Raw genomic sequence first — 17816 nt, 5'->3', positions numbered from 1 at the left:
CGAGCCCCTGAACTCATGAGTGATGAAAAGACAACAGGCTTTGGGGTTTGGGTTGAAATCCAGCTTAGCCTCTTGGCCTCCAGTCAGCTTGCATAAGAAAACGAAGGTCTTCCTGCAAGAGTTGCCAAGGGGCTTACACACAGCGCTGCCCCCACATGGAACGAGGGAGGCAGCCGCGGTTCTCAGCCGCAGGTCTGCGAGTCAGGCGAGGTTGGCTTTAGCCCTGCTTTACCCCCAATTGCAAGGGTAAGGGCAACCGGGGCTCCGGGCCCACGAGGTCTCCCAAGGGCCAGGTCCCCGCACCACCCTTCTCCCCCACAGGGTGGCAGCAGTGAGCACCCAGCCCTGGCGGTTCTGTTCTGCTTCCCACTGGGCCTCCCGGCAGCACTCCAGCATCACCTGGCTGGGCCGGACTGGGACCAGAAGAGAAAGCCCGTCCCAGCAGAGAGGGGCCCAGAGCTGAGGAGCTCAGGCTCTGAGATGCCAGACCGATGGGGGTTGGGGGGGGGGGGGGGGTTGAGGTGCGGCCCCCAGGGCTTCCCTGGGGTCCCTAGCAAATGGGGTGAGAGTTCAGTGGCCTTGGGCAGGTTGTTTGATGACCACTAACAGGAGGTTCTGGGGGACCTAGCCACCTGTCCAGCACCTCCTCGCCTTTTGGCTGGATGCTGGGGCAGCAGGTGGAGGGAGTGGCCGGCTCTGCACCTCTATGAGCCTCATCTGGAAAATGGGAGTACAAGGGCGCCCGGGCCTGGAGGAGCAGCCGTGCGTGTCTTTCCTTCTGCCCTTGCCCTGGGGTCTCCCTTCGTCTGGTGTCGGTGTCTGTCGGCTCCGTCTTTGCCTCTGGCCGTCCTTATGTCTGCCCTGGCACGCATCCGCTATGTGTCTCTGTGTGTCTCTTATTTCTTTCTCCTTCTTTACCTGCAGGTGTATCTCTTTCTCTCTGTGAGTGTGTCTGTCTCTCTGGTTTTCTTCCTGTGTGTGTGTATTTTAGTGTGGACGTGTACTTCTGTGTTTGTGCATGTTCAGGGTGTCCGTGTCTTACTCTCTGGCCGCCTGTGTGTGTCTGTGCAAGCACCCCCATTTCATCCTTCATTCTCTCTCTCCCTGTCTCTCTATGTGTCTCTTCCTCTCTGAGACGGGTTCACATGTGTGTGTTCAGCGTGCATGTTGCGTGCGTTTGTTTCCATGTCTCTCTGCCTCTCTGTCTGTCTCCCCGCCTCCGTCTATTGCAAGCGGGGCCTGTCCGGCAGAGCAGCGGATGTGTGAAGGCTGATTCAGTGGCTGACAGGAAACCTGCCGCCCTGCCGGCTGCCCGCCAGTGTCTCTGGCGTTGGCATCGGCTCGGGCAGGTGTGTGGGCTCAGGATGAGGTGGCCGCAGTGAGGATCCCCCCTGCTCTCAGGTAAGGCTTTCCCAGGGGTGCCTGGAGCCCGGGCCTGAGCCGGGGGTCCTGAGGCTGCCCCCCAACACCCGGAGGGGATGGGAGAGGCCCTGGTGGCCTGGCAGGAGCATCTGGTTGCCTCCTGGGTGGGTCGGGAAGAAACCAGGACGCCCCGCACCTCCTTCCTCGGCCCCAGCTCTGTTCTGGTGCCCCCCGGCTAGGGGCCACTGGCCCAGCCCCTGCGGCACCCCGGGGGGCGGCTGTTTCTGGGGCTCCGGCCCCTCTCCTGCCCTCGCCTTCCCCGGCCCAGCCTGCACAGCCCTGGGAAGCGCCTGGGGCGGTCCCATCACTTCCAGAGACTGCTGAGGGGCCAGGACAGGGCTCCCGAGGCCTCATGAGCTTTGGTTTCTTCATCTGTAAAATGGGACTGTAACAACCCTGCCGCAGAGCTACGGGAGGATGGGAGAGGCGCTTCGGGCGAGCAGGCCGAGGTCCTGCCCCAGGCCCGGAGGAAGAGCTATCCCCACCGCTCCCACCCAGCCCCCAGCCTGGCCACCAGGTCCCTGCTGGGGGGGGGGGGGGGCGGGTTGAGAAACTCCAGGCCCCGGGGTGCTCCCAGCGCCCTGCTTTGTCAACAGGAGGCCATGGCCGTCCCCATCCGCCTCCCTGGCCCAAAACAGGAGCTTCCCTGGGCCCTGCAGCAGCCGCCCGAGCATCAGGCACCTCCCTTAGAGACCTCTGGTCGGTCTCATCTGAAGGCCAAGGTTCTTTGGGGAAACAGAGCAGAGACCAGCAGATAAAGCCTTCCCAGGGCTGGGGTGGGGGCCTCCGACTCCATCCCCACCCTGCAGCCTGCCCCTTGGCCCCGGCGGGCCTCAGTTTCCCTACCCACAGCAAGAGGGGGGCTGGGGGGCTGGGCAGGAGGGTCGCCAAGGGCCTCTGGGGGCGGGAGGCTGGGAGCTGGGGCGGCTCAGCCCGTCCCTGAGAGCGCTTCCGCCGTGGGCTTGTTGCAAACCTTGTTCATCTGAAAACTGCCCACTTCCCCTTCTGCTATTTTGGCCTGCAGGCCTGGGGCTGCAGCGGCCTCCCCTCCCCTCCCCTCCCCACTCCACCCAGTGCGGCCTGGCCCCTGGGGGCCCTCCTGGTGCTGCGGGGGCCCAGCCCCTCTCCTTCCGCCCTCCGCCTGTTCTCAGACCTGGGTGGGAAAACAGGACAGAGGACGAGTTGAGTCAGTGTCGGTCTCGGGGAACCTAGAGGCAGTCCTAGTTTCTTCCTCAAATGAATCTTTTAAAAACCATATTGTGTGATTCTTTTAAAAAAATGTAATTTAAGACAGGATTTGTGGGAAGGAGTGTAGGCATTAGAGTCCACCTGCCCTGAGTGCGGGTCTTGGCTCTGTGACTGCTCCGCTGCGTGACCTTGGGCGAGTACTCACCTCTCTGGGCCGCCCTCTCCCTTGGAGAAGAAAGGAGCTGACCTCTCCGAGGTGATGCTCTGTGGCTCTGTGACAGCTGCGGGGCTGGGGGCAACAACCACGCTCGCCTTCAGATCCCAGGGTCCCCCAGGGTCCCAGCACGATGCCCCGCCTGGGGCAGGCTCAGGCCTGCGTGTCTGGGGGAGCAGGCAGGGGGGGCTTCAGGCAGGGTTGCCCCACAAGGTCCAGGGCAGGCCATCCAGCCAGGATGCAGCTACCCCTTCCCATCCCGCGGGCACCGTGATGATGACAAGTCGCGGCGGTCACAGCCAGCTGTGCCCCACGCCAGCCATCAGCAGCACCTTCCGGGTGTCGTCTCAGTGCTGGGCCTCCCATGACGAACCCGAGGGTTGAGTGTCAGACTTTCCTCCCGTTTAACAGGGCGACCGGTGGCATCGGGACTCAGCCGCTGGGGCAGAATTTGTGTTCTCATGCCCTGCCCCCTTCCCTCACGCAGTGCCAGGCCGGGGGGAGATGGACCAGGACTCGGGGCACGCCTGACTGTGCAGCTCATCCCAGAACAGCAGAACCGGGAAGCAAGAGGGCTTTCGGGTGGTCAGGGGTCCTCGCGGAGGGAGCACAGCAGAGCTCAGAGCCCAGATCCTCGGGCCTCGAATGCCAAGTGGAGCGTGTGGACTTGTCCCTGGGCTCTCAAGCAGACGCTAGGGGTGGCCAGTGCCGGACCCTTGTCCCACGGGAGTAACCCCCCATGGGTCTACCCCGAAACCTCCTTGGGGGCAGAAAGAGCCTTTATCTCGACCAAAAGATAAATGTGTCAGGGGCAGGCGCTCGAGGGAACTGTCCAAACCAGCCGACCGGAAGTGCGACACTCAGCAAGTTTCTCTTCCTGAAACCCTGACTGTGGTCCAGGCTGGACGTGTGTGTCCTCCCCACAGCTGTTGGAGGAAGGCCCTGGTTGATCCCAGTTTTACAGATGAGAAAATTGAGGCCAAGAGACCCTGAGATACAGGTAGGGGTCCCCCGTGTCCAAAACCAGGAGCTTCCAACCTCACCAGCCCTGGATGGATTTGGGCCTTGGCTGGAGGGCCGAGGGGAGGCGGCCCTGGACCAGAGGGAGGTCTGCGGAGAGTGGAGGGGATGTGGCCCAGGAAGACGGTGCCCCGGCTCCTAGAGGATCCTCTCCTCATGCAGAGGTCACTGGGTCCCAAGGTCTGGGAATGGTGGTATTCCTGCTGACTCACTTGGCAGGTGTGGGAAGGAGAGATGACTTCTGCATGACGGGCCGCTGACAGAGGCTGGGCCCAACACGGAGATTCCCTGTCATCTTTGAAATGGGGATTCGGGAAGCTCGGGGTGGTGAGCAGGGCCGCGGGGTGTGGTGCAGGCCTCTGGGGGAGCCGGAAAGAGGAGGCAGGCCCGCACAAAGCTTGGGTCTCCCTCAGCCTCGCCTCCCGCAGCTGTGAAGCGGGGAGAAGCCTCCTCCCAGGTGGCCGAGGCCAGAGGCACTGGTGTTCACAGAAGGGATGCTCCGTAGCGTGGGCTCCACGTGCCCACCGTGGGGCACAGGCCCCACAGGACCCCTGCTACCCTCTGTCACTGGCCTTTGCGAGGGGGCTGAGTCTCTTTAGAGTTGCAAAAAATCTCCCTGGAGGGCCCCTCAAGAGGGCTGAACTTGCACTCAGCAGGCCTTGCAAGGTGGCTGCTGGCGGCTTCGCTGAGGCCCCGAGGCTGGGACTGGCCACTGACCACAGAGCGGCCTCTTGACACCACCTCCCAGCACATTTCCTCCACCGGCCGCCAAAGTCCCTCTCTGCCCAGGCATCCTTCTCCCCGTCCTGGTCTCAGGCCCACCTTCTCCAAGAAGCCTCCCTGACCTCCCTCCTCCCAGCTCCCAGGACAGGAGGAGCCAGAGCATCTGGATAGACAGGCATTTTAGGAATGGAAATTGCACCTCCAGCTTCCCCGGGCGGCCTTGGGTGGGAGCAGAGAATCACCCTAGGCTGGATGGGGGCTCTGGTGTAGAAGGGGTAGTGGACTCTGAGCTTGGGGAACAAAGCTGGGTTCGCAGGAGGTTTCTTCACAGGATGAAAGAGCAGAACCAGCATTAGCGTCTGGAGTGCGGGCATGCGTGCTAGGGCACTTCAGTCATGTCCAACTCCTTGCGAAACTGTGTGAACTGCAGCCCGCCAGGCTCCTCTGTCCATGGGATTCTCCAGGCAAGAATCCTGGAGTGGGTTGCCATGCCTTCCTCCAGGGGATCTTCCTGACCCAGCGATCGAACCCAGATCTCTTAAGCCTCCTGCATCGGCAGGCAGGTTTTCTTTACCACTAGCACCTCCTGGGAAGCCCCTAGGGTCTGGAGCCTGGCGTTCAAATCCTGCCTTTCTCCTTTGCAGCTGTGGAATTTGGGGCTTCTGTTTCTCTATTTGTGAAACGGCGTGAGCCTCTCCCTCGAGGGGTGGCTGGGTGGACTAAGCGAAGGTGTGCGTGGGAGTGTGTGCTTACAGGCAGGTTTCCAGAACCTTCCAGCACTTGATGATGGCCCTGGGGGTCCCAAGGCACGGGTCTGGGGTCAGATGAGTGGACAGGGCTGGTTCTGTCCCCGTCTGGTCCCAGAGCAGGGAGGGTAGGGGACTCTGGGTTGTCAGGGGACAATGAGGGGAGGGTTCCTGCGGGGGGGGGGGGGCGGTCCCTGTGGCCCCCACCCTGGCTCACAGTGCCCCCTGTCGCAGCCCTGCAGGAAGAAGAGCGGCCCGGAGTGGACATGAGTGCAGACACAGAGCTGCTGTGGCCGGGGGCGGCTCTGCTGCTGCTGCTGGGGGCAGCGGCCGGCCTGTGCGTGCGCTGCTCCCGCCCAGGTAAAGCCTGGGGGTCGTGGGCTTGTGGGAGGAGTGGGCAGTGTCCCCTGAGAGCCGCTCAGGCCCAGACCCGGCTGCTCGGAAGGGGCAGTCAGATAAGCCTGGGGGCGCAGAAGTGAAACCCAGGGGCCTGGCTCCTGATCGTTCTCTGAAGACCACGGGTCTGACTTAATGGGAGTGTTGGTTCTCCGGGGTCAAAGGCATCTGTCTGCGCATGGATTGCGCTGGACAAGGGAGGGGAGAGGGGGCTGGGCTGCCTGCAATGTCTGCCTTCACGTTCTGCTCTCCTAAATAAATGGTGAGCAAACCTCGCCAGGGTCAGGTGGCTCCCCGGTGATGAGTGGCCCAGCCCCCACGTCCGGTCTGAGGCCTGCCCAGGGCAACAGGAGAGATGGTTGGGCCTCAGATCTTAGCTCCCACCTGGCCCCGGCAGGCGGTGGGGGTGGGGGGGGGGGGAGGGGGTGGGAACTGGCTAATCTGGTCCTGCTCTTGCAGGTGCAAAGAAGTCTGAGAAAATCTATGAGCAGAGGAGTCTGTGAGTGTCTCCCCAGCCTGGTGATGTTGTGTGTCCTGCCTGGGCGGGGGCCGTCCCTGTGGGCATCCCCTCGGGCATCCCCACCCCCACCCCTCACCCCTTCACTCTCCCCTCCTCCATGCTGGGCTCCAGTGGGTCCTCAGCACTTAGGGGAGGGTGAGAGGGTGCCCAGGGACCGCCCAAACCCTACCCCAGACTAGTCGGGGAGGGTGGGGAGCACGCTCCAGTGAGCCCAGGAGCATCTCCAGAAATCCCCGCCATGACCCCAGCCTGGTGGGGTCTAGGCTCTGCTGTTGGGGGTTGACGGAGGAATCCCACCCTCCTGTTGCAGGGACAGGGACCAGGGACCAGGTGCTGGGTCTGAGACAGGATGTGGGCATGAAACTTGGGGGATCAGGGAAGGCCTCCTGGAGGAGGCGGGAAGAATCTGAAGAGAGACAGAAGGGGAAAGGGGGACATTCCAGAGAGAGAGGGAGCAGTGTGGGCAGTCACTGACTTAAGGCCGGGGTGGACACCATCTTGGGGTTGATGCGGCCAGAGTGAACATGAGAGTAGTGAGCTGAATTTGGAGGAAGGAGAGTCTTGACTGTGCCAGAGGCCTTGGCCTTTGTCCTAAGGGCCAAGGGAAGTCACAGGAGAGCTGGAAGCAGGGCAGTGGTCAGGGGAGAAGAAATGCTGTCACCGACCCCAGAGTGTCAAGACCCCGGCAGAAGGGCTGTGGCCAGCAGTGTGCTGGTGGAGCGCTCCGAGACCTGCGTGCACACACGTGCACAGGCCTGCACGCCCACGCACACCCACTGGCTCCCCCAGCACTCATTCATGCATGCACTTCTCACACACACACAGGGCCTGCTTGCACGCCTGGGCAGGCACTCACATACAAACTCGCTCACACACCCTCTTCTCATTTCCTTTTGCAACTGAAAAACCACAGTGAGATTTGAAAATAGAATTTTCCCATCGATGCCCGCTCCTGGGGCTGGGGCTGGACCTTTCCAGCCTTTTGAGGTCCCTTGGTCCTCTGGCTCGCCAGCCTACAACCTCCACTGGGGGGGTGGACTGGACTCCCCTGGTGCCCTCCCCACTGCCCACACCCCCGCCCCAAGGCAAGTTCCTCAATATCTCCCTTCTCCCCTCCTCCCTTAATCCCTGCTCACTCCAGGCCCCTGATTAATCTTAGAACTGAAGATCCTCAGAGGCACAAGTTAAACCTCCCCATGTGGGAGGTGGGGAAAGAGGCCTGAGTGGGAGGAGATCAGAGAGGAGACTTGGGCTCTCCCCAGTGCACTTGGGTTCAGTCCTACCAGCCTGTGCCAGGCCCAGCTCCTGCATCATTTCCTCTGAGAAGCCATGCCAGACTCTCTTCTATGGATTTAGGTCCTTGCTCCTAAATCAGATCACTTTCACCCCTCAGGAGCTCCTGAAAGACTGGACCAGCTCGCCATTCGGGTCCATGGAAGAAACCGAAAAGGCTTTTATAATTAGCTAATCTGCTCCACTATGCTTAGTGGTGGCATTAATTCCCAAAGGCACTTCACAGGCCAAAATGGCAGCTCAAGCTCCAGCCCTCATCTCTGCATTCCATGCAGCAGTAAGAATGAAGAAGGAAGACAAAAAGGGTGCATCCCAGCTGGCAGTGCCTCCTTTAAGGCGCTTTCCTGAAAGCTTGCATTTCATTAACCAGAGTCTAATTACATGGTCACATTTAGGTGCAAGGGAGGCTGGGAAATAGTCTTTTTTAAAAAACAATTGAAGTGACATTGGTTTAGAACATTATTTAGGTTTCACATGTAGAATATTTTATTTCTATTTCTGTATACCTTATGTCAAGCTTACCAACAAACATTTAGTTTCCACCTGTCATCACACAGTTCATCCCCTTTACCCATTTTGCCCGCTCAACTTTGGTAAACACTACTCTTCTCTCTGTATCTACAAGTTAGTTTTTGTTTGGTTTGTTCATTTATTTTGTTTTTTGTTTGTTTTTTATATTTCACATATGAGTGAAATCATACGGAATTTTTCCTTCTCTAACTTTTTTCACTTAGCATGATACCCTCAAGGTCCAACCACATTGTCGCAAATAGCAAGATTTTATCTTTTTATGGGTAAATAGTATTCCATTGTGTATATATACCACATCCTCTTTACTCATTCATCTCTCTGTTGATGGACACTTAGATTGTTTCCATGATACATGTTTACATGATAGCCATGTATTGGCTATCATAAATAGCGCTGTAACAAACATAGGGCACATATTTTGTTTTTGTTGTTCAGTTGCTAAGTTGTGTCAGACTCTGCAACCCCATGGACTGCAGCATGCCAGGCTCCTCTGTCCTTCACAGAGTTTGCTCAAATTCAAGTCCATTGAGTCGGTGATGCCATCCAACCACCTCATCTTGTGCTTCCCCCTTCTCCTTTTGCCCTCAATCTTTCCCAGCATCAGGGGGTTTTCCAGTGAGTCAACTCTTCGCATCAGGTGGCCAGAGTATTGGTGCTTCAGCATAGTCCTTCCAATGAGTATTCAGGGTTGATTTCCTGTAGGATTGACTGGTTTGATCTCTTTGCTGTTCAAGGGACTCTCAAGAGTCTCCTGCAGCACTATATATAGCTTTTCAAATTAGTTATTTCATATTCTTTAGATAAATACCCAGAAGTGGAATTGCTGGATTATATGGTAGTTTTATCCTTAGTATTTTGGGGCATCTCCATATTGAATTTATAGTGATTACACTAATTTATATTCCCCCAATAGCACACAAGAGTTTCCTTTCATACACATCCTTACCAACACTTTTTATTTCTTGCCTTTTTGATAATATTGTTGTTCTAACAGGTCTAAGGTGAAACTTCACCATGGTTTTGATTTGCATTTATTTTCCTCATAATTAGTGATGTTGAACATCTTTTCATATCTGTTGGCCATTTATAAGTCTTCTTTAGAAAATGTCTATTCAGTTCCTCTGCCCATTTTGTTAATCAGTTTGTTCTTTGGTTGTTGAGTTATGAGTTGTTTATATATTATATTATAAGGGACATTAACCCCTTATCAGATATATCATTTGCAAATAGCTTCTCCTGGTCAGTAGATGGTCTTTTGGTTTCGTCGATGACTTCCTTGGCTGAGCAGAAGGTTTTTAGTTTGATGTCATTCATTTATTGGTAAATAGAGTCATATAGATGGGCATGTTACTGTCTAAATACAAATCAGGTTCTGTCTGAAAGGAAGAAAGTGATAGTTAGATGCCTAGCTGTGTTTGCTAAGCCCTGAAGTTGCCTCATCAGTTACTGGGGAATAAATGGCATGTTTGAACATCTCGGGCAGGCCATGCTCTCAAAGGAATCTTAAACATTCCTGGGGTGGTAGGTGGTGGGGGCAGCATCTTTGCTGCTCCTGGTTGAAGTCACCACCAGGTCCCTGAGCAGCTCTCCCAGCCCTGCCACAGGCCCTCCTGACCGTCTATGTGTCTGGCTGGCTCCAGCCCAGGCCTGTGTGAGAAGGGTGGGCACCTGGTGGGCAGGTGGGGGAGCTGTATAGACGAGGAACACATCAGGAAGCCCCAGATCTGAGTCCTGGAGGGCTGGCAGCACCCCCTCACTCTCGCCGTGGTCCGTCCCTCCCTGTCCCTCTGCCCTCTCTGTCCCTGGGGCTGTGGGAGGCCAGGCCCTGACTCAGCGCAGCTCTGTGTTTCCAGGCAAGAGAATCAGCAGAGCTTTGCAGTGGCCCGGACCTACACCTGTGAGTCCCCTGGCAGACGGGTCCCAGGCTGGGCTCAGGGTTGGGGGTGTCAGCCTCAAAGTCCCTTTCGTCCTCATTGTTCTGAGGCTGTGGCCAGGCCTGATCGGGCGGGGTGATAGGGTGAAGGGACTTCACCGACCAGCTGGTCTGGGTCCCAGCCAACACCCCCTCATCCTTTGCAGTGGTCAGGGAGGCCTGGCCCGGGGACACAGCCTCCAACATGGAGTTGACAAGGTAGGAATGAGCCCCCAAACCCAGACCCAAGGGAGGTAATGAGGAGGGCCCTGGGGGGTCCCCACCTTGAGGAGCCCAGGCCAAGATCCTGCTCCTTCCTCAGACCTCAGAGCCCCAGTTCTGATTCTGAGGGCCCCACCAGGGAAGGCTGTGGGCTCCAGACCCCCAGGAACCCAGGGGGCCTCCTCCCAGCCCCTTCTCAGCCCCGCCCCCCCTCCCATGCAGGAAGGACAAGCTGTTGCGGTTCTCCCCCAGCCTCGAGGGTGAGTGGCCTGGGACATAGGGGTGGGGGCTGGGGCAAGGTGGGACGGAGACAGGTGAATACCTGATGGGACAGGTAGTAAGCATGAGGCCTTCCCAGAGGAGAGACATGCAAGCTGGGCTGCTGGGAGGCCTAATGGCTGGCCCAGTGGGGCGAGGGGACAGAGCAGATGTGAAGGTGTGAAGACTGGGAAACACCTGGAGGGGCCTGGGGTGGGGAACCAGCATTGAGCCAATGGGCCTGGACTTTCTTCCAGATTCTTCATCCCCCAGGTACCAGTACTTCAGCAAAGGTAGGTGGGTTCTGGGCAGGAGGGTGTTGTGGTGCGGGCCCACAGCCCCTTCCACGGCTTAATTTTCGCCCCCTCCCGCAGGAAGCAGACCCAGATCAGAGGAAGCCTACATGTGAGCGGCCTTCTGCGGGCCCTGGCCACCTCCGTCCCGCCCCCGCCCTCAGCTTCCTTCCTTGAGAATGGCCTCCTGTCCTGGAAACCCGCGGGCCCGGGCAGGCTCCCGCAGCACCGCGCCCCCTCAGAGGACCGTGGCTTCTTGGGGATGAGGCGGGGGCAGAGACGAAGCCCTGCTCGGGGGCGGGACCGTCTGGGCGGGCGTGGCCGTCTGGGGTGGGCGGGGCTCACCCCGCGTCTGCAGACCCTCGAGAGGAAGGGCACCCAGGACGTCTCCTCCTGGACTCCCTGTTGGGCAAACTGAGATTCCGGGGCGGGAGGCGACTTGCCTGAAGTCACCGGGCGCGGTGGCTGGAGCCAGGCCACCACGCTCTCAGCCCCAGGGTGGCTCAGGGGTGAGACCCTGGCCGAGCCCCCCACGGGCTCCGGGGGGGTGACGACGGCTGGGGCGGCCGTGGTCTCACCGCCCCCTACGTGAAGCCCCCGCCCTGCACCACGGGCCTGCCCCGCAGCTGGTGCTGTGTTTGTGTTTTCTTGTCAGAGACCCCACCTCCACGGACTACTACAATTACGATCCGTTCCAGAAGCCCGCGGAAGGTGAGGCAGAGGAGACGGCGAGGGCAGAGCAGCTCCAGAAGCCACCCCCCGTGGGGGGGGTGGGGGGTGGGCAGGGGAGGACGAGGAGGACCTGGGAGGATCGTCGGAGGGCCGGGAGGACGGAGAGAACCTGGGAGGACCTAGTAGGTCCGAGAAGGACTGGGGGAGGATCGAGGAGGATCTGGGAGGGTCTGGGAGGACCCGAGAGGATGGGGAGGACCGAGGGAGGACCCAGGAGGACTAAGGAGGACTGAGGAGGACCTAGGAGGACTGAAGAGGCTGGCACTGCAGGCAGGAGCTGAGATGCAGAGGAGGGCAGGGATGGGAGGGAGCAGGAGTCCGGGAGCAGAAGGGGAGCTGAGGGCAGGGACCAGGGGCAGGCTGGTCCCCTTGTCGTTCAGGGCCCCCCTCAAGGCTGGGCATACATGGGTCCTTGGAGGAAGGCCCTGGAAGTGGCAGACTTGCTTGAAGGATGCCAAGCCCTGCCAGCCCTGGGGGTGCTGGAACCCTGGGGCTTTTAACACCTTGGCTTTACAGAACAAGAGGGTGGGCAGTGCCTGCTGAAGGGGGCACAGGCCTGGGCCCCCTGCCTAGGCCGAGCTGGAGTGGGAGTGAGGGTCTTCTTCTCACCCCCTGCGCTACTATATTGGGGGGAAAGCCCTCACTTCTCAGAGCCTCTCCAACAAAGATGGAAGCTGGACAGGGTGGTGTTTACAGCTTAGCTTCCTTGTTGGGGGGTGGGGATGGGGTGCAAAGCCAGGGTACCAGGCTCTGATATGCCACACCCAGCCTAGGCCCCCCAGCAGAGGATCCTCAGTCTGCCCCACTGCCTGAAGGGTTAGGCAGGTTCCTGTCTCCTGCGCCCCCAGTGGCTCTGCCTGCCCCTCTTTGCCCACATAGAGATGGGTCTCCCTTCTCTTAACTATCCATGGTGGGCCTGCCCCTCCCCAGAGCATTTAAGGGGAGCTTTGAAAGATAAAAGGAGCCCAGGGTGGAAGCCACTGGAGACAGGCCTTTGCCCATTAAGAAGCTTGTCCAGGAGAATGTTCAAGGCCCTGTGGGACCCAGAGAGGGCTTGATGAGACAGAGGGAGGGAGGAAGAGCCAGGCTTGTCGGGCAGGACCCACCAGCAGCCCCCACCCTCTCCCCTTTCCCTGGCAGATGACGATGACACCAATTCCTATGAGAACGTGCTCATCTGCAAGCCAAAGAGAGTGGAATCAGGTAAGGTTGCACTGCTGGGGTCTGGAGCCTCCGCTGCAGGGTTCACCAGTACTAGACCTTGTGTCCCGGGAGGAGGCCCTGTCAGTCCCTGGATCTCCCTCCCTCCCTCGAGGGTCTGCCAAGCACGTGAAGGATGCAGGCTGCCCCCCTAGAGGGGCGGCCACGGCACCTCGCTGGCCTGAGGAATGGCCGCGGTGGCTGCCCCTTCCCCAGCCCCTGTCCGGGTGCTCTCCCTGCAGGGGACGAGGGGTCTGAGGATTATCAGAACTCGGCGTCCATCCAGCAGTGGCGGGAGTCCAAGAGAGTCGTGGGTATGTGGCCGGAGCCCAGGCATTCCTGAATGGTTGCCTTCAGCTGGCTTGCATTTGGCGGGGTGGGGCGGCGCCCTAGCCTGGGACACAGTCAGGGGGAGGGGTAGAGACGGGTGCTTAGGGGATCTGGGAGGACGAGGCCAGGTGGGCTCCCCCAAGGCCTGCTGAGCTGATCCCACAGCGAAGCTTCTGGTGCATCAGTGGCTGACCGTGGCAGGACCTCCTTCGGGAGCACCGTGGCCTCTGAGGTCGGGTCCTCCTGGCCCACTGCCCATCCAGTGGCTTGGATGGAATTGCACCTGCCCTGCTCCGGGCAGGACAGACCGCTGGCAGATCGCAGAGGGGAAGGGACGGACACACCACCCAATGTGCCTTTCCCGTGGGCTGCGTGGAACCTCCTGCGGAGACAGGGCTGGGCTGAGCATGTCCGTGTGAACCCTCTGACCATCTGCTCGTGGATCTGCAGAGTCAGCCCTGCGGGAAGCACCGCTTTCCCTGGCAGGAAGCCCAGACGAGGACGGGGAGCCCGACTATGTGAACGGGGACGTGGCAGCCACCGAAGCCTAGGGAAGACCCGGAGGAAGGTACAGTCCAGTCTGGTGGGCCGCACAGGGGTGGGGGGACCACATCCCCTGGGAAAAGCAGAGAGCCGGGGCTGGAGGAGCCACAGCGGGGGCCATGGACAGCACCAATGGGTGCTGAAACGGGGTGGGTTCTTGGGGCGCTGGACCTCCCAACAAGTCCCTGCCCACCCGCAACTCTTGTGGCTGGCATGGTGAGGTGACATATTTACAGCGGACACAAAGTCTCAGCCCTAGGCGTGTTAGGCAGGGCAGGCTAGTGAGTCTGGGTGGGCCTCTGCAAACTTGGAGGGTGATTTAACCTCCCGTGACCCATTTCCTCGCTTGCAACGTGGAGCTACTGGGACCTGCATCTTAGATGGGACACACAACACCCGCACAGAAAGCAGGGCCAGGGACTTCCCAGGCAGTCTGGTGGTTAGGACTCCGTGCTTCCGCTGCAAAGAGCATGGGTTTGATCCCTGGTTGAGGAACTAAGATCCTGCATGCCATGTGGTGTAGCCACAAAAAAAAAAAAGCAGGACCAGGATGACTTGCCCATGTTGGACTCAGGGATGGGGCGGGATGGGGGGCTGGTGATGGTGCCAAGTGCTCACACACCATCGCTTGGCGCCCCCCAAGGAGAGCCGAGGCCCCCACCTAGAGTGTGTGGAGGAGGGGATGGACACACAAGCGCGGAGATGTAAGAGCCCAGGCCCTGTCTCTGGGAGGGAGGGAGTCGACCCGAGGGCCCTGGAAAGGCTGCCTGAAGTCCCGATCTAGGGGACACGGGCAAGCCTGTCACTGGGGGCACGCCTGGGCTGTTTGAGAAACCAGCAATAGGATCAGCCACAGGCGTTTAAGCCCGAAGGGCAGAGCCCATGGTTCATTCACTCACCCAGCACCTAGGGGGCACCTGCCGGGGCAAGTCCTGCCTTAGGGGCAGGGAACACAGTGGTAAAGAGAAGATACACAAATCCCTGTCCACTTAGGATTTCCATTCTGGTGGGAGAGAGGAAACCAGAGAACTAGCTGGAAGAGGAGAGGCGAGACAAGGGAAGGGAGGAGAGGGGCGGGGAGAAAGGAAATTGAGCAGTGGATGCTAAGGGTGGGGAGAGGCAGGAGGAACATGGGGGGGGGGAGGGTGCCGTCGTTTAAGCTGGGAAGCAGAGAAATCTTTCAGAGCACCCCTCCTCATCCTTCTGGGGGAGGAAAGGACCCCGACCGGAGCCTGAGTCCAAAAACAGGAGGGGAACAGAACAGAGCGATGGGGGAGTGGCAGAGGTGGAGGACAGGGCCAGCAGCTGGGTTTTTTCTGAGATGGGGGATGTGCTCGGCAGGGGAAGAGTGACTTGATGTTTCTCAGGTATCACTGCCATAAATACAGGGGACAGGGGAGGCAGGGACGCCAGTGTGTTCGGGCAGGAAGCCGGGAGGCCGCAGTGGAGGCAGACCCTGCTTGTGGAGCTGGAGGGGCTCCCTGATGCGCCACGTGTCAGCGGCCAGGTGAAGCGAGGATTGAGGAGGCCTGGGGGGTTTTCCCGAGTCAAAGGCGAGGGCATCACTCTCAGCATCTGAGGTCAGGGAGGCGACAGGCAGCGCGGGTTTTGTGGGGAAGGCTGGTGTATGTCTGGGCCTGCTAAGTTGGCGGAGGTGTAGGAAGGTTGCAGGAGGTTGTATGAAGTGAGGAGTTAAGAGACCTGCATCTGGATTCAGGGAGAGGGCAGGAGGAGAGAGGCTGTGCAGGTTCCTAAGAGGAAAGAAATTAGAGTACGTTGTCTGACAAATGATACGGGGAGCTTCAAGTTTGGAGTCGGGCTACGGCTGGCTGGAATTTACACCCTCGACCTCGCACACAAGAAGGTCTGAACGCCACAAGCTGGTGTCCAGAGTGGCCCGACAAGGCTGGAGAGGCCTAATCCCAATGTTCAAGGTGGAAGGGCCGCCAGGCAAGGCTGGAGAGTGGAGTTAGGGCCTGGTACCCCTGGTCACCAGGAATTCAAACAGAAAGCAGGCACTTCCCTGGTGGTCCAGTGGTTCGGACTCCGAGCTTCCATGGGGGTTTAATCTCTGACTGGGGAACTAAGATCCCCAGCCTTTCAAAAAAAAGATCCCCAGCCTAAAAAAAAAAAAGAGGCAGAAGCTCCTGGCTCCTGGAATAAGAAACATGCTCATTTGATGGGCAGGTTCTCTGCTCACTGACCATCGCTGTGTATCCTCCCGGGGCCGAGGGGACAAAGCATCAGGCCAGGCAAACCTTTCCCTCTTTAACAAATACCTTTGCTCTTCATTGAAGGAGCCAGGGAACCATTTATCGCCTCCCCAGGATCCCTTCTCCAGAGACGCTCAACTTCTACACTCCCTACCGCTACTCCTGGGAGGGGCATCAACGTGTCCTGAGGACCAGCCGGCTGGCCACGGGGCACCCAGCCCGGGAAAGGACAGTTATGTGGAGCCAACCTCTGACCGGCTCCCACAGGCAAGGCAGGAGGAGCCCGGGGTCGGGCGGCTCTGGCGGTGGTCCCGTGACCAGAACTGAGGGCAGCCGCATCCCCTCTACCCGAATTGAAAACATCATACTACATGGGTGTTCGTGTCCTTTTTTTTTTTTTTTTTTGCTTTAGATTTTGATCCCAAATTGCTTACTAACATTGGTTGCTGGGATTTCGTGATGGATAAGCTTGTACAGTTAATTTATGCAGGTGGAGTCGTATTTAATATTTTGCGTTTCAGGGTAGAGGTTGTGTAATAAATTGTCTCCTGTAAGCATTACGTGTAATTCAACAGTTGGGGGTGCCCCGGCGCTCCTTTCTCTGGGCCTCGGGTGACTGAAGCAGAGATGAAGCCGCAGCTAACTTTGCGAGCCTCTGGCGGGAGCGTCCGCTGCGGGCAGACTGCGGAAGGGGCAGGCGGGGAGTAGCCTGGGGCCCCGGCCAACGGGGCAGGGACACGACCGTCTCATGGGACAGACGGGAGTCTGTGGGACCCTCTGCCTCAAAAAAGCCAGAATCAGGGAGACAAAGCGCCTCCTCCGACCGAAACGTCTCAATAAACATTTCCAGTTTAAAAGCAGTGATTCTCCTGTCAGCTTTCTCCGCCTCACTAGAACCTTCTAGGGAGATGGTCAGACTTGTTTCATAGAACGGGACTTCCCTGGTGGTCCAGCGGCTGAGACTCTGCTCCCAATGCAGGGAGCCTGGGTTCCATCCCTGCCGTCAAAGCTCCTCCAGGCTGCAACTAAGAGTTCACAAGTCGCAGCTAAAGATCCTGCATGCTGTCACAACAAAGATGGATGATCCGGCATGCTGCAACCTGGTGCAGCCAAATCCTTAAAACAGCCCCAAAACTCCCAGATCTGGAGAGGAGGCTGGGAACAGGAACCTCTTTCCAGATGTCTCATCAGTTCTTTCCATGAGAAGTCAATGCTGCAAGTTAGGAAATTAGAGGAAAAAACATCTGGAACACAGCTGTTGGCAGCCCCTTCACGCCCTGCAGCCCGGCCTCACCTGCGGGGAGGACAGCTTAGGCCTGAGCACAGGTGTGACGGGGCTGCACTGAGGCTCCAGCGGGGGGTGGGAGTGTGGGAAGCTGGGGTGTCACTTAAAAAAATGGGCGCAGGTATCCCTTTGCTTCCCAAGGATCCCAAAGCTCCAGACAAAAAGACTGAGGCAGGCAGTTCTCTCATGGTCAGTGTTTCCTTGCAGGGGCCCGGGTTCGACCCTTGGTCAGGGAACTAAGATCTTGCAAGCCACGTGGTGCAGCCAAAAAATTCATAATAATGAATAAGTAAGATTGAGAAGATGTGCGGAAGTATTTTGTAAAATTTCTGCTTGCAGTTTTTGAGGACCTTAATTTTTTTTTTCCTCCTCATAATCAAAACCCTAACCCAAAGAGCCAGTGAGTGACCTTGGAGACTTTCCTGTGACGGTTCAGCAACGTGGTCTCGACACATGTCTAACCCCACCCAGGGATTTGCTTCAGAACAACCTGGGAGTGGGGTGGTAGGGCTGCTGGGCGGGAATACAGAAAGAACAAGACGGGAACGTGTTGGTAAAATTGTTAAGATGAGTTATGTGAAAGTTCACCATATCATTCTCTGTATTATCTACAATGATTATTTTCCATAATTTTTAAACATGGGGAAAAATAGCTTTTTGCCAATAAACAAACAAAAAAGCAATTCTACAAAAATCACTGGGAAATTCTAAAGCAACAGATACACCCAGCTACACAGAAAAGGTGACCTGGAGGGAAGTTCCTCTGCATCTATCT

The 17816-nt window shown here is 58.2% G+C and overlaps 1 protein-coding gene across 5 annotated transcripts; it reads left to right on the top strand.

Annotated features, from left to right (window-relative positions):
• Nucleotides 1-541: 541 nt before the first annotated feature.
• LAT2 (linker for activation of T cells family member 2) lies at nucleotides 542-16616 on the top strand. Of its 5 annotated transcripts, none has more exons than XM_070460211.1 (13): nucleotides 542-1401; nucleotides 5556-5673; nucleotides 6169-6208; nucleotides 9907-9950; nucleotides 10133-10184; nucleotides 10410-10447; nucleotides 10703-10738; nucleotides 10820-10850; nucleotides 11394-11449; nucleotides 12611-12673; nucleotides 12913-12984; nucleotides 13451-13568; nucleotides 15841-16616. In XM_070460211.1, exons 2-12 carry the CDS (start codon nucleotides 5580-5582, stop codon nucleotides 13549-13551), a joined length of 627 nt encoding a protein of 208 aa, XP_070316312.1. In that variant the 5' UTR covers nucleotides 542-1401; nucleotides 5556-5579; the 3' UTR covers nucleotides 13552-13568; nucleotides 15841-16616. The 5 variants fall into 5 exon arrangements, with proteins under 5 accessions (XP_070316312.1, XP_020752513.1, XP_020752512.1 ...); XM_020896854.2 differs by having other exon boundaries at nucleotides 543-1401; nucleotides 5548-5673; XM_020896853.2 differs by lacking the exon at nucleotides 542-1401 and adding an exon at nucleotides 2344-3824 and having other exon boundaries at nucleotides 5548-5673.
• The last annotated feature ends 1200 nt before the right edge of the window (nucleotides 16617-17816 follow it).

This window comes from Odocoileus virginianus, chromosome 33, assembly GCF_023699985.2.
Source record: "Odocoileus virginianus isolate 20LAN1187 ecotype Illinois chromosome 33, Ovbor_1.2, whole genome shotgun sequence".
Taxonomy (NCBI): Eukaryota; Metazoa; Chordata; class Mammalia; order Artiodactyla; family Cervidae; genus Odocoileus; species Odocoileus virginianus.
Note: the sequence above shows the minus strand (reverse complement) of the source record. Positions and strands in the feature narration are given on the sequence as shown.

Bases quoted from the DNA above. Each gene is read 5' to 3' on its own strand.
- LAT2 (XM_070460211.1), top strand. From the start codon at position 5,580: ATGAGTGCAGACACAGAGCTGCTGTGGCCGGGGGCGGCTCTGCTGCTG. The intron at 9,951-10,132 runs GTGAGTCCCCTG...CATCCTTTGCAG, and splicing joins AGTGGCCCGGACCTACACCT to TGGTCAGGGAGGCCTGGCCC. The intron at 10,851-11,393 runs GTGAGCGGCCTT...TTTTCTTGTCAG, and splicing joins AGATCAGAGGAAGCCTACAT to AGACCCCACCTCCACGGACT.